Here is a 15,161-nt window from a genome sequence, read left to right as displayed (position 1 = left end):
CCCCACTTTGAATATCTATAATGACTGAAGAAAATAAACCTGCAAATCCCTTAAATATGGATGGGGTTGGAAGTAAAAGGCATTCAGAACTTGAGGCACAGCCTGTAGGCGGGAAGCTATCCATGAAAGGCTGGTGGGTATGCTGGGAAATTGTTCAATGGTAATAGATAACTTGTATTAGCAAAGGGATTTTATCTAATACAGAAGTGTGAAGTCTGAGGTTGCATCTTTTATGTTTCTTTTCTGTGTAACCGGTATGTGTTTGCTCTCCCCTACTATTTCAGTTCTGAATCTGTGGTTTTTCTAGTAAATAAATCTTGTGTTTATTTTTATCCCAAGCAGGTCTCAGTGTGCAAACTGTGTGGAGTGTGGGAGCCAAAGCAACCAATAACTGGGGGGCTGGTTTCACACCTTTGGGGGGGGAGCGAACCAGAGGTGAAAAGTCTGAGAGTGTCAGGTAGTTAAGAACTTGGGGAGGACACATTTGGGGAGACTCGGCACTGAAATGGCCATTGGGGTCACCCCGCCAGGAGTAACTGGGCTGGTGGAAGCCAGGATGAGACCTTGTGCTTGTGGGCAGGCTGCTGGTGTTAGCGCTTTCAGCCACAGAAGCACAACATTAAGTCACCCCAAGATTACAGGGCAGGTGGTGACAGAACCCCTTCCTGGTCTGGGTGAACCTCCAAACACCACAATGAGACAGTAGCAGCTGGCTGTATGGCACCAGAGCCCGTTACATTGTCTGTCTCTTGCTTAGCACAGCTTGGGAGATTCAGGAAGGCTGGAAATGGGCTGAGCTTTCACATCATACCAGAGGCTGGAATGAGTGAGAGGGCCCAGCAACCCGCCTGCTAGGCAAATGATCGACTGTGTGTCCAACCTGTGGCACCCTCCTCCCCCGGGGAAGCTGCTGAGATGTGTAGAGCTGGTGTGTTGAGGATTAGTAGGGAAGGTGGTGTGGAGGGCAGAAGTCTGTGTTGTGCACTAAGCCCAGTAGAGAATGTCCAAAAGGGTGAGACAAAGCCAACTCTAAACCTACTGTTTTCTTCTTTGGAAAAGTAAACGTCTGGTGAGACTGGGGCCATGTCAAGGGAACGGTGCGCGATCGATAACTTCAAGTGGCATTTGAAGCTCCAGAGACACTTATATCATAATACCAAACATCCTGCCCAGACCAAAAGAGGATTGACCAGCAGCAGCAGTGGTGCAATCACATCGATGAGTTGGGAGGGACCAGGAGGCGTGAGATACATTAGTCTTGCTGATACAGTTGCATCAAGGGGGCCTTCCTTACTCCACTAGTGGCTGCACTTCTGAGCAGGCAGCCATGGAGGGAACAATGCAGCTATGAGCGAGTTCACAGCTATTCATAGATTCCAAGACCAGAAGGGACCATTGTGATCATCTAGCCTGACCTCCTGTACAGCACAGGGGGTAGAGCTTCCCCAAAATAATTCCTAGAGTGTATCCTTCAGAAAAACATCCCATTGTGATTTAACAATTGTCACTGATGGAGAATTCACTGTGACCCTGGGGAAATTGTTCCAGTGGTTAATTCCTCTCACTGTTAAAAATGTACACCTTATTTCCAGTCTGCATTTGTCTAGCTTCTACTTCCAGCCATTGGATTGTGTTAGACCTTTCTCTCCTCGTTTAAAGAGCCCATTATGAAATATTTATTCCCCGTGAAGGTACTTAGAGACTGTCATCAAGTTATTCCTTAATGTTCTCTTTGCTAAGTTAAATACACTGAGCTCCTTGAGTCTATCTACCCCAGCTTCTCCTGTTAACGCATCCCAGGATCACTTGAGCCCTTTCGGCCACAGTGCCGCACTGGGAGCTCATGTTCAGCGGATTATTCACCGCAACCCCCACATCTTTTTCAGGGTCTCTGATTCCCAGGAGAGAGTCCTGCATCCCCTAATGTGGCCTGCATACTTCGTGTCTAGATGTCTACATTTACATTTAGCCATGTTAACAAAACACATTCTTTGCTTGTGCCAATTTACTGAGCAATCCAGATCAGTCTGTCCCCTTCATTATCTACCAATCCCCCAGTTTTTGTGTCATCTGCAAACTTGATCAATGATGATTTTATGTTTTCTTCCAGGTCAATGATACAAATGTTAAGTAGCTTATGGACAAGAACAGATCGCTTTGGGACTCCACTAGAAACACTATTGCAGACCAAGCCTTCCCAGGAGGAGTCGCTGAAGGAGGGTTGAGCACGAGCAAGCTCCCAAATACCCCAGTGCTAATCCAAAAGCAACCAGTGATTGGATCAGGACAAAGCAGGGTTAACAGGGGCTAATGGACCCAAAAGAAGGGGAACACAGCTTGCTTACCCGGAAAGCACTCCCAGGACAAGGTTAAGAACAAAGAAGGAGCCGATGATGATGAGGGGGATGAAGTACAGCCAGTTCCAGGTGGCTCCTAAGGCATCATTGGTCTGAAAGGGAAAAAACAACAACGTTACACTGTATTCCACCTCTGTGTGACCATGAAGGGCTCCGGTTACTTCATCCCCCAGGGTCTATAACCAGGGCCCTGTGTGCCTCGGGATTCCATAGCCACGGAGCCTTCTGCAGAATCCTGCATGTTGCCCAAGTGCCATAGAACTGACTATGCCACCCTCCCACCCCATGTAATTCACTGAAGTTGCCATTTGGTACCCAGCACTGGATGGGAGCCTTTCCCCCCGGCCTCCACCCTGCCTGTGCTGTCCTGTACTGTCCTTGTCAGGTGCAGCACACCAGCACAGGCCCCCTTGTACGGCACTTTAAAGAGCAGAGCAGGAGCCAGAGAGGGAGAAACTGGCTTGGCATCTTCCCGTCCTGAGCCAAGAGCATATCTAGACCTGCCCTGATCCAACCAGGGAGGAGCCACTTGTAGCACCTTGGAGAGGTGTTGTTTGGAGCTCTCACCACTAGGCTGGATTAGGCTGAGGAGCCGTGCCATGCTCAGACAGCTCTGCTCCCCACGCTGCCCTGATGGATATGGGCAGGAGTCTGGGGAGCCGGGATATCTGCAGAGCGGCACCACAGCAGGCCTGAGAAGGAGAACTGAGGCGTGGGAGGGAAGCTGCTCTAAACCGGCTCAGCTGCCCTTGTTTCCCCAGGGAATGTGCAGCAGTCACCTGCAGTGGGGCTGCGGGGCTGGGCTCAGAGCTGGGCCAGGTGGTGGCGAGGTTGAGAAGGGAACTGGAGCTGTGAGCGTTAGAGCTGGCCTGCATGGAAAGCACTGAGTGCCCAGCACAGAACAAGTTACATGGTACTGAGCTGCTGCTGGCTTATGAGCTTCCTGGACAGTCAATGCTCAAAGATCTGCATGCCGAGTCTGCTCTGACACTGCACACCATGGCATAAGGCCAGAATTCCGGCTCTGGCGGAGGAAGAGTCTTTATCCCAAATCTTTACATAAACATCAGGAGCTGGGCACTTGGGGGGGTTGCATGCAAACTCTTCCAGAGTCCCAGTTCCTCTGCTTCTGCTCCAGTGCTTCTCCCCAAGCTGCTCCCTCCAGCCAAGTCCAAAGGGAAGGGAGGGGAGCTAAACTGACTCATTAGCTGGGCTGGCTCTTCGCAGCAGGCTGTCTGCTGAGCTGGGCTGGGGTGCAAAGGGGACGAATACTGCAGGCCGTGGGCTGGAGGCTGTGCCAGAGAATTTAGGGGGCCTCACCCCACAATACATGGGGCCTTGGCTATTGCATTGCCTTACTGAAGCACAAGACGAATAACAAACAAATGAATATCGCTCATGTCGGTGTCTCCTGGAATAGAACTAATGCGGCTGGAAGCCCATGCCAGGCATGGGCCACTGGCTGGGATGGAGAGAATGGCACCAATTTAGCTGCAGGAGGTCAGACTAGATGATCACGATGGTCCCTTCTGGTCTGAAAGTCTATGAGCCTATGAGCTGGAGTACAGCCACAGACACTACCAGTCCTATCAAGCAATGTTTCATCTTGATCCAAATAAAGGATGGAGAATCGTACCCTGAGACAGAATGTCTCAGCAGGCCATGCCTTGGCATACTAGAGAAGGCAGCTGCAATCTGCTCCATTATAAGCAAACCAGGGGAGGTTCTCAGTCTCCTTACACATTGCAAATGCTGCCCTCCGAGGGGCAGAACGGGCACAGCCCCAGCCTTCCCCTAATATGGGTCATCCCATGCACACGAAGCAGGAACCTCTCTTCTCTTCCCCACCTCTCCTGCAGTTCTGTGCTCTCTGCTCTAGTGTGGCAAGAAAGCAGCAGCCTCAATTTGGCTTGGGACTTCTGGCGTTCCTCCGACACAACCTTCCTCCTCTGGACTGGAACATGGAGCCAGGACTTGTGCCAAAGGAGGGAACGGGCACAGACACACTGCTCCTCTCCTCGTTATCCCAAAAGGAACTGACTGATGACAAGAACCGTCTGAGAGGAGGGAGAAAGGTGGCAGTTTGACTCATTTATTGCTCTTCCGGATGTGCAGCTGATAATGCTGGCTCAGGCCAGGCATGGAGCAGACAAGTGCTGTGTAAACTTCACCCACACAGCTCTGCCAGCCTGACCCACAGAGCAGCCTCTGCTTCTCCAGTCCTGGCCCTGTCACACTGTTCTGCTGGCGCCCCTCAAGGCTGACTTGCAGCATCTCCTTGCTATTCCAGGGCCAGCCCCCTCAAAACTGCTGTATAAATACATCTCCATCGCGACCTTCAGGACCCTCTGCTCTTCCAGCCCTGCTGTTTCTGATAATATACCTCACTCACCCATTATTTCAGGACTGAGGTCTCCTACACAGGGACTGACAATGGTGCCAGTGAGCTGAGAAAGTGGGTGAATACCTAGGACCAAGGCCAGCCAGCTCCTTTCACACACTGAGTCTAGATTGGGAAGCCATTTCCCCACTCCATCACCTAGAACCCCTCAGAAGGCCTCCCCCAACTGAAAAGCAGCAGAGACTCTGACAGCTGACAGCGTCTGCCTGAGCCAGTCACCTCAGGGGATCTCAGGTCGCCCTCCCCTGCCCCACACGACGGTAGCACGCTCTTGGCGCTCTTCGCTCGGTACAGACAGGGATTCACAGTGCCAAACCCAGGCTGAAATGTTGTGCCTCTCCCCTTTCCTCCTCCACCAGTTCCAGAGTGCCATCTTCAAGCTGGGGTAAAAACACTTCCTCCCCACAGAGCCTGGATTCTAGCTATACACCATCATAGGCAGTGCAAGCGTTGGCACCCGGCCCTCTCTGTCACCTCCCCTCCAGCCCGCTGCAGCTGACCAGACTTGGGGACACAGACACTGTTTGTCCCCACATCATGACCTGACAGGTGGGTGGATGGGGACACATTTCCTCCTCACTCTCCACTAAAATCATACCTATCATTGTAATGGCCTCCCACTAGGGTGCGACCAGCCCGTGGATGGGTGGGAGGTGAGGTTTCACATTACAATTAAGGAAGAGATAAGCCCAGAGCAAAATACCAAATCCAAACACCCTTGGATTCTGGAGAATTTTCCATCCCATCCAAACCCGGCAGCTGGGCATACCCATCCTTTTCTCCAAGGAGGTAAGGCCTGAGGCCACGCACAGAATAGAATGTGAGGTTTCTCTCTTTGCACATTCCCCACCTGATTTCATTTGGGGCTCCCTTGTGTCTCACCCGCACCATGCTAAACAATACAAAACCCACAGTGTTTGCATCTGTGAGGTGTGGCCTGGGTTCAGAAAGAAGAATTGTATGCAGTGAAGTTGGCATCTCAGCTAGAGGCTGCCAACCTTTGTCCTTCCAGTTTGGGGTTATTCCAAGCATACGTCTAGTCTGACCGTGTCATTGTTAATAGCATATCAACCGTGTTGCATTACAGCCTCACTGGTGAGACTCAGAGAAACAGAAAGAGAAGATGCCAGCACCCAGGAGAGCACTAACCACAGGGCCAAACCGTATTAGCTTAAAAGGCTTCTAGCGAGCATCGCTCTGTGACATCTCAATACAATTATTCACTGAGCCTTTTAATAAAGCAGTGCCCCCTCTCCACCTCCCTGCCACTTCCCAGTTCCCATTCGTCCTCTTGTCAAGTCATCTGCGCATGACACCGGCCCGAGCAGTGATGCGGCAGAACGTGACCGTCTGGGGGAGGTGGCATCAATCTTGTTGGAATGAACAATTCTTTTTTTTCCTAACGCTAATTAAGCCCTCATCTTCATCTGAGTCATCAGCAGCGCATCTCCAGATCGGCCAGTGTAGGGACCACCATGAGTCTCTTCAAAAAGAAAAGTAATCTCCAAAGACTGGAAGGTCTAAAAAAAAAAAATCTGCAGGGGGTGGGGGGGAACCTCTTAGGAGATGAGAAATTGCTGCCTAAAACCCCTGAGCTGTGACATTGCTTCCTCACTTTCTGTGCCCCGCAGCCCTGCCCTGCCTCCCAAAGGCTTTTATTGAAAGTGACTCAAATGCACTAAATGCTCCTGAAAAGACTGAATCAAGGCTTTGAAGCAGCTCCTGCCGTCAGCCCAGAACAGACTGTGACACTGAGTGTTGGGAGGTAGTAAAAAAGGGCTAGATGGGACTACATCCACCGTCCAGGAGCCCTCCCGCTCACGAACGTGGGCCTAATACTCCAGTGCCCCGCACCCGACAGCCGTTTCTCCAGTGCTAAGTGGGTGGAAAATACGCCCGAATCAGAAGGAGGCTCCTCTCCAAGCCAGCTGCCCGGCCGTCTCCTGCCACGGAGGCAGACAGCCCATTCCCTGATCCCTCCCAAGTGACATACAGTCACTGCCGGTCTCTCTGCCCTAAGACCTGCCTGCTGATGCTCCCAGGCTTTGTGTCGCTCTCTTGTTGTCTCTGCCTCGCTTTCCTCACCTGCAGACTCTAATTACTGAGAGTGACACACAAACGAGAGGGGGATCATGACAGACGGTGAAAGCAGCTTGGGGGCGGTGGTGCACCTGTGCCGGGAAAATGGTCTCAATTACCAGCAATTTCAGCCGTGACGCAGCGGCAATGTTTTCTTTGACGAACCTGCCCAGCTGGGGGCGGTGCCACCTCCTCTTGAAGTAAACAGTCACACATGGCAATTATCACATTAACCTCCGGAGAGGAGCGCGGGAGAGATGGGCGGATGGATGAGGAGGCGGTGGCGGAGGGGGGATTAGAACCCGTGTCTCTCCACGCTTTGCAGGCAGTGTAAAGAGGGGCGTCTCTTGCCTTTCCCAAGTCCTTTGGGGAAGACGCGAAATCAAAGCCAGATGAGAGGAGAAGCCCAGTTCGTAAAGCACTGGAAAAATGGAAGCAAAGCTCCCATCTCTCCAAAGGCATCTGCCCTCAGCCAGGCTGGGCTTGGGTGCGAGGCAGAGGTTCATTCCCCTCCAGTCCTTCACACGTCTCTCCAAAGGCCCTGCATTTTGAGAGCTTCCCTTGGTATCCTCCCTTTCCAGCATGTCCCTGTGCCCTGCTGCTCACCATGGCTTGGAAAGATGGATCTGGGGAGCCATCCCTTCCCTGCCCCTATTGACAAGCATCATGATTCCTCCCAATGACCTAACTCTCATAACAGCTCCCACCCCCCACACCCCCCATGGTAACAAGCAATCTCACCTCCAGCTGGCCTCCCAGCCGTCCAAGCTTCCCCCTTCACACATGTTCTTTGTGGGAATCAGCCTGAGGCCCTCACAAAGCTTAGCTGGTGTGAAACCCTCCCGAGCAGTGGGGTGAGCCAGATAGCTGCCTCCTAACTGGAGCTTGCTGGGGAGGGCTCTGAGTTATTACAGAGAATTCTTTCCTGGGTGTCTGGCTGGTGGGTCTTGCCCACATGCTCAGGGTCTAACTGATCGCCAGATTTGGAGTTGGGAAGGAATTTTCCCCCAGTTCAGATTGGCAGAGACCCTGGGGTTTCGCTTTCCTCTGCCGCACGGGGCACAGATCACTAGCAGGTTTGAACTAATGTAAATGATGGAATTCTCTGTAATTTGAAGCGTTTAAATCAAGATTTGAGGACTTCAGTAACTTAGCCAGAGAATAGGGGCCTGTTACAGGAGTGGGTGGGTGAGGTTCTGTGGCCTGCAATGTGCAGGAGGTCAGACTAGATGATCATGATGGTCCCTTCTGGCCTTGACATTCATGAGTCTATAATGAGAGGCAGTATCTGAGGGTAGACACGGGCGTTGGGTGGTAGCTCCAGGAACCACAACGACTGATAGAAGCAAACCTCTGGGAAGTTAGGAGTCTGGGGCGTGCTGAATGTGAGAGTGGTTGGATCCCTACCAATGCCCCCTCATCTGGGCCCACTCAGCCACTCCCAGCCCCAGCTAGAACCAGGAAAGTAACAGTGCATAGGAATGAATCACAACGAAGGGCAGAATTGATCAAAATCTATCAAAGCTTGAAAGCACAGAGGTCCTGTCTGGGATTGGGGTGACGATTGTTTCCCTAATATTGACATTGCCTTTTGCATTAAGCCACCTTCTCCCCCACCCCAGTGTAGATGACGAGACACCCTGGCCATTACTAGATGCTTAAGGCAGCATAGCCTAGTGGGTAGGGGACTGGACTAGGGTTCATTCCCAGCTCTGCCACTGCCCTATGGGGTGACCTTGGGCAAATCACTTCACATCTCTGTTTCCCTCTCTGTCTAGCCCATTTTGACTGTAAGCTCTTTGGGGCAGGGACTGACTTATTCTGTGTTCAGACAGCATCTTGCACAACGTGGCCCTGACCTCAAGTGGGGCCTCTATGCACTACTATAACCTAGATAATCATGCACCTGACCTAGACAGTGCTGGGGACTCTGACTCCAGGTAAAACAGATCAGGATAAAGTTGCCAAGAAGAACTGGTTCCAGGTCACAGCCTAAGGGACTGGCTGGTTTATTTCCTTCATGCTTTTATGTGAACTGACTGCAGGAGGGCCAGTGCCGGATTTATAGCGCTGGACTCTTTAGTCCTCTCTTTATCTACCAAAGAGGCACTGCGTGGGCAGCAGCCATGCAGCCATCTCCCTCCTGTCATGGAGGAGGACACACTCCTCTAGGCAGGGGGCATATCCGGGCATTCTGCATGTCAGTGCCGGAGGGGTGTGGGAGCGACAGACACCCGTTAAATGGGAAACGGGCTCAACACCAAATAGGTAAGAACTTTCTGTCACTACTGACCCGAAGCAGATTCTCATCCCTGATCTGGAAGCTCTCTATTCCTTTCCCGATCACCCAGAGCATCTGGCCTGACCCCTCCCAAGAAGTCCCAGGTCCCCAGTTCTAATTAGCTAGGCCACTGAGCAGTCTCCTTTCCAGTCTTTCTGCTGCTCCCCCAAATGCCAGCCTCTCATGGATTTGCCAGGACGCTCCAGCCTCACCGCCGGCAGCATCTGCAGCTGTGTTTGAAGTGCTCTTCAGAGCAGGAGCAGAGATGAAAAATCACCATGGACTTTACCAGCTGGAGGGAGACAGTGTTTGCCCGACGCGCCAAAGGGACAGGGAGCCGGGGTGGGGGGAAGGGGGAGGGAGACAAGAAATGCAGTAACTTGGAGACAAACCAGACAAGCTTCCTCCTGACATGCAAAGTGACTCTGGCAATGCCGAGGCTTGTGGAGTCCCAGGTCAGCGAGAGCCTTTAACGACGATTGATACTGGCTTTTTTCCCCACCCTCCTTTCTGTCAGGGGATTTCCAACTGCTTTACGCTCACTTATCAGCACCCCCACATTATAAAGTATTACGCCCGTTCTTCCGACAGGGAAACTGAGGCATAGAGGGGCTAAAAGAAACATCTTCAAAAGCTTGGCCAGGTGCAGATAGGCATTTGGGAGCCTATGGGCTCAGGGGGCAGTTGGGTGCCCAAAAGATTTCCAGCCATGCCAGTGCTGCCTGACTGCCCTGGGGCTTCAGCATCCCAAGAGGGAGAGGCGTGGTAGGAGGAGTCACTGTCACAAAGCCTTGGGACACTCCCGGGCTGCAGGTTCGAAGTCAAGCAAGCTCCACATTCAGATGCTCCTGGCAGCCCCCAGCACATGGGGACCTGGCAATCTCAGAGGTCAGTTGCTTCCCCAGGACCATAGCAGCTCTGTGCCTTAGGTATACTGACGTTAACTACACTTTGGGTGATGGATCGGGGCTCTCTCTGCAGCTGGCCACAGCTACAAACTCCCTTCCACCAGCTACCAGCCTGGCCGCGGATCACCCCACCATCAGAATACAAGGTGAGCTCTGCCTCGTCATGCAACGCTTCCTCCCACCAGCTCCCTGTGGCTGGCAAGGACAGCGAGCAAACATTCCCGACCAAGCAAGCACAACCGCGCAGGATCACACAGGGAACAAGACGGATTGCTTGTGTTATTTACACATGTCCTGCACTTGATATGGAGGGTGAGTTAAAACTACCTAGAGGAGGGGAGATTTAGATAGAACTCTCCCCACGATTTGCACTCTCTCTTCCCCACACAGCTAGTTTAGCGCAAGCTACATACAGTGTGTTGGGCAGATGGAATTGGGGGCGGGGGTTGTAAATTGGGTCAAGACCGAGCAGGGGAACGAGAAGGATGTTGGAGACAATAAGGGAAGGATTTTGATTGGTGAGCCGGACACTCTCTATGGCAGTTGCACGCTGTACTTGGGCACGGCCCACGCTTGAGTAAAAGGCATTTACTTTATCCCCTGGGGAAATAAAAATAGCTGTTCAGCTCAACAACGCAACACATCCTGCTCCCTGACTGACTCGGTGAAAAGAGACCTCAGACGGCACGCTGAACATTCGCATGGGAGCGCAGCCCTCTCTAGCCGCTGGAAACCAGCAAAGAGATTTAGTGAGGCTATAGACGGGAGTTCAATTGGAGCGAGGCTTCCCAGGGAATTCAGAACCCTGGGATTTTTTTTTTTCAACCTTATAGAGCGGCATTCAGCAGCAGATTACAAGCGACTTCACCAGGATTATTACTTAATAATAACGCCCAGAGAACACGTTGTCATCTGTGGAATTCAAAGCGCTGTATAAAGGTGGCTCAGGATTATTGGTCTTATGCAAACTGGGGAAACCGAGGCACAGGATGAAGGACTCACCCCAAGGCCATGGAGCAGGGCAGGTTTCCTGGGTGACCTTGAGCAAGCCAGTCACTCTCTCTGGGCCTCTCTTTTCCCTCTGTAGCAGGGGAATAGCCCTGCCCTGCCTCACAGGGGTGTAGAGGATAAATACATTAGACTGTGAGGGGCACCAGAGAGGAGTGTCTGATATGGGTGGATGGTAGCTGAGCGGGGAAGAGACCCCAGGGGTCCTGAGCCCCAGGTCAGTGCCCTCTCCACGGGACCACACTGCTCTTCCTTGAGTCCCAAACATAAGGAATCCCAATTCATCCTCAGAAGCCCTAAGACGTTGCTCTGACAGCCTCTCTGACAGCCCCTCCCAGCCTAGCCAGGGCTATCAGCAGGTGTGGCAGAACCTGGCAAGATTAAGGTGATCTCTAGTCTGACGGTCCTGCCCCCACGGCTCGGGGAACTGGGAGAGGAGAACATGGGCAAAGGAGAATCTCAGTTTGCTGCACCTGAAAATGGGCACAAGCGTTTCCCAAGGAAAAGACTGAATACGCTCACAGTGGAACAGCTCCCCTAGGACCACGTTCCCTCTCTCATTACAGCCGCCGTAAGGTCCCCCACATCTGCACTAGTGCCATACCCACATCTTAACCTGCAATGCCCCTTCCTCCTCCTGATAAACACTGGCCATCGGGGGCGGGGCAAGGACCCCACCTCACCCACCAGCAATCAACTCAGCTGCTTTGGCACTGGGTATGGGGCATGTCTCATCAGGGGGCAGAAATGGAGCATGGCTTTGTTAGATATTGCTGCTGAGTTGAATCCCAGCCCACCCCCTAGCTCACACCAGTTTTGCCAAGGCCCTCAGCTGGGGGATACATGTGGGATGGATTTGTGCTCCCCAACCCCAAGCCGCTGCCCGCCCCTTACTGGCTCAGCCAGCCCTCTGTCTCACACAGCCCACTGGTGTAACTGCACCTGCTTTGTACCAGGGCAGGGTCCCCTTGCAAGGGCCGAGTCGGGGCGATTCCCTAGCACTGAGGTTTAACGCTCACTTTGCGCCAGTGCAGCTGCCAACACACACAGTGGGGGCCACAAAGATTCCAGCCAGCTGTAGTCCCCGCGGCGGCTGCTCAGGTCTACATAACATTGTCATCATCCTTACAGCCATTAACAAGATTTAAGTTCTGGTCTAGCAGCTCCGAAGCTCACCTCCTCTACTGGCAAAGCTGAGGCCTCCATTCTGCGCGGTGCTGAGCAACCTGGCTCTCCCCCGGTAAAGCACTTGCACCCGTCCTTAAACAGAAGTTACTGAGATTACTCAGGTGCTTAAAGGTACATATGAGCTTCAGTGTTTTGCTAGATCTGAGCCAGAGCACTCAGCATCTCGCAGGACTGAGCCCGAAATGGACAGCTCCTTCTCTGGCCCTTTAGCAGAGAGAACTGCTACAAAAGCACAGCTTTCACAGGAGAATAAAGGACTACGGTGCATATATTACAAACACACACCTCTCAACTGAAGCCCATCATGACAGGAAACCAAGCACATCCTAACCCTAGCCATATGACCTCTTGTGTTTATGATATTTTGACACGTGCTGTCATGTCTCCACCAAACCCAAATGATTTGCATTCGATCTACAATATAATCCTTGCAACATCAACTATTCATGTGCAAAGACAGTGGTTAGAAAAGCGAGCCCAGGACAGGCCGAGCAGCCTGTGACAGTTGAGAGAAGATTGGTAGGCTGGAGGGAGAAGGGACACGCTTTTAGGGGCTGGTTTTAGGTTCTGATCCCTTTTTGCACTGTAAGTTTAACTTTTTTTCCTTTCAATTAAAGAAGAGTAACTTGTTTTCTAGTGGAAGAGAATCTAGTGCTAGCACAGAACGTTGCCTGGGCTGATTTACACATATGAGATGGGCTTGATCCTGACTGGGGTTGATCCCCTGCAATTCTCATGGCCAGCAGGGAGTGCTCAGCATCAATCAGGACCAGCCTTCACCATAGTATTTCATTTTTGTTAGCATTTCTCTCCCACTCCCTCACCCCACCAGCTCCAAATTTTACTCTGTCTTTACTCTGGATTTTTGGATTCAGATACTTAGCTTGGGGATCTGCACTGGCTCTCTGGGTGTTGGCCATGGACCTATAAATGGCCTGACTGACCCTCTCCCTGTGTCATGCTAACACTGCTGAGCTGCGCAACAGTGCTTGAGCAGAATCCCCTCCAGTGCAATAGAAAGGGGGCTCCTTGCAGGGTGGTCTTCACATGGGCCTTTGGCATGTGCTCACCTTCTGATCAAAAAGAGCCCAATCCTGTTGCCTTTCAGAGCTCACTGCAAGTCTAGTCTCTTTAATTCAGTTTCCAGGGGAGGAAATCGCTGTTGGAGGAGTGGATGTCCAGAGGATGGGGATGTATTTATATGAACCCTGTACAGTTCTATTAGTTATGCCTACTTCCATAATTGGTGGGGTTGCTGCTGGAACCCTTCTCTTGAGATTGCATTTGTAACTAACTGTAAGGGACATGCAGAATATAAAATAAGGCCTCATTTGGGCTTTTAAAAATCCAAAGAAATCAATATATTAAGTGGAATTCAAGAGCAATTTTGCAACCTACATGTATCCTTCCTCGGTCTGTGTTCATATGGGATGCACCTGCCATGGGTGGAGGGACCCTCTCCTACCTAAAAATAAATACAAACGTGCCATTTTAACAGCTAGTCTCTGTTCCTTTTCTGAGTTACTTTTTGTACTGCGGTAGCACCTAGAGGCCCCAGGCAGGGATCAAGACTCCACTGGGCCTATACAGACAGACAGTCCCTGCCTCAGAATTTCTATAACCTAAACTTCCTGACAAGAAAAGTAGCCAAATTCACCTATCCCCACAAAACACAAGCAAAAGTCTCTGCAGCCTGTATGCAATGGACCCTCCTGCACAAACTCGTCTACATTAGCAGATAGTCACTCACTGGTGCTGGAATCCAGGCCAAAGATGCCCAGAGTTTGATTGGTATAACATACAACCATTACCATCACCAGCTTCCCATGACCTATTCATGGAATAGATTGTGCTGTGGTGGAAAAAAAATGATGTGTACACAAACTTGGCCTATAATTGTGCCAATCTATACCTTTCTGCAAAGAAAACCTCATGGTTAGTCATGTCTGCCATGGGCCGCTGGAGAGCTTGTATTCATTTCATGCCTCTGGCAAGACCTCTAGGAATTTTCCACCCAGTCTCAAGTTCACCCACACAGAGACCCATTAATACTGCCATGCTACTGGCAATAATGCTACCACCTGTCCACAAGGATAACTCCAGCAAGAGACACAGTTGCTGCCATGAATAAGTAGCATCTGTGATGTCCCAGGATGCGGGGAGTCTTTAAGTAATATTCTAAGGCTCAGTATTACAATAACTAACTAACATCTTTAATTACTACATCCAGTTTGGCTGGAGATCTGCCCAGAGTATCTCATTCCAGTATGCCTGGTGAGAGACCTGAGAAGGATTCCACAGGGATTGTCTCTAGTTGGGGCATTTCAAAGGCTTAGAAATGAGGAGGGGGATTTCTCCAGGACACTATGGCATCACTCAGACATGAGACAATCTCATTCCAGGTCAGAAATAAACTCAGCAGCAGGTTGACATGCCAAATACTTGCCTGGCTTGAGGGCAAAGTGAGGTGGAAGTGGCTGACGAGGGAGAATTTCTTGTATAATCTCATCACAACAGGAGGGATATTAGTTTCATATAAAGCAAAAGTAACAAAAGAAAGGTTTTAAACTAAGGATATTCGCTAAGGTCAAAATCACCACTGAAGAGATCCACAGCCTTTCACCCTTCCCGTTTGTACATGTGAACAAGAGGATTTGGGGGACGAGAGAAAGGCAGATGTTTCCAGTAGTCTCTTGTCCAACACCCGCGTAACTCTGTCTGCCTTAAAGTTCCCAGCTGGTTTTAGAACGACATCTCATTGAGAGGAAGGGTATTTTCTAGCAATCAGCCCAAACAGGAACACTGGGCATGAAACCACCAGCACCTCAAGAGTAAGATCCAGTCCCAAACTTTGCAACTCCGTCGTCTCTCAATATTGGGCAAAACACTCGCAAACTTTGGAGATGTTGGGATCCAGGTCTGAATTCTATGGCTCAGAC

General features: G+C 51.1%; 1 protein-coding gene across 3 annotated transcripts in view; it reads right to left on the bottom strand.

The window, feature by feature from the left end:
* Positions 1–15,161, bottom strand: part of CACNA1E (calcium voltage-gated channel subunit alpha1 E) — a 218,712-nt gene that overhangs the window by 122,879 nt on the left and 80,672 nt on the right. For all 3 annotated transcript variants that reach the window (XM_054037983.1, XM_054037984.1, XM_054037985.1), the window contains exon 7: positions 2,346–2,449. In XM_054037983.1, coding sequence (XP_053893958.1) covers positions 2,346–2,449 — 104 coding nt within the window. The remainder of the gene's footprint in view (positions 1–2,345; positions 2,450–15,161) is intronic.

The sequence above is a fragment of the Malaclemys terrapin genome, chromosome 8, assembly GCF_027887155.1.
Source record: "Malaclemys terrapin pileata isolate rMalTer1 chromosome 8, rMalTer1.hap1, whole genome shotgun sequence".
NCBI classification, from domain to species: Eukaryota; Metazoa; Chordata; order Testudines; family Emydidae; genus Malaclemys; species Malaclemys terrapin.
This window is presented reverse-complemented; position numbering and strand designations above follow the sequence as displayed.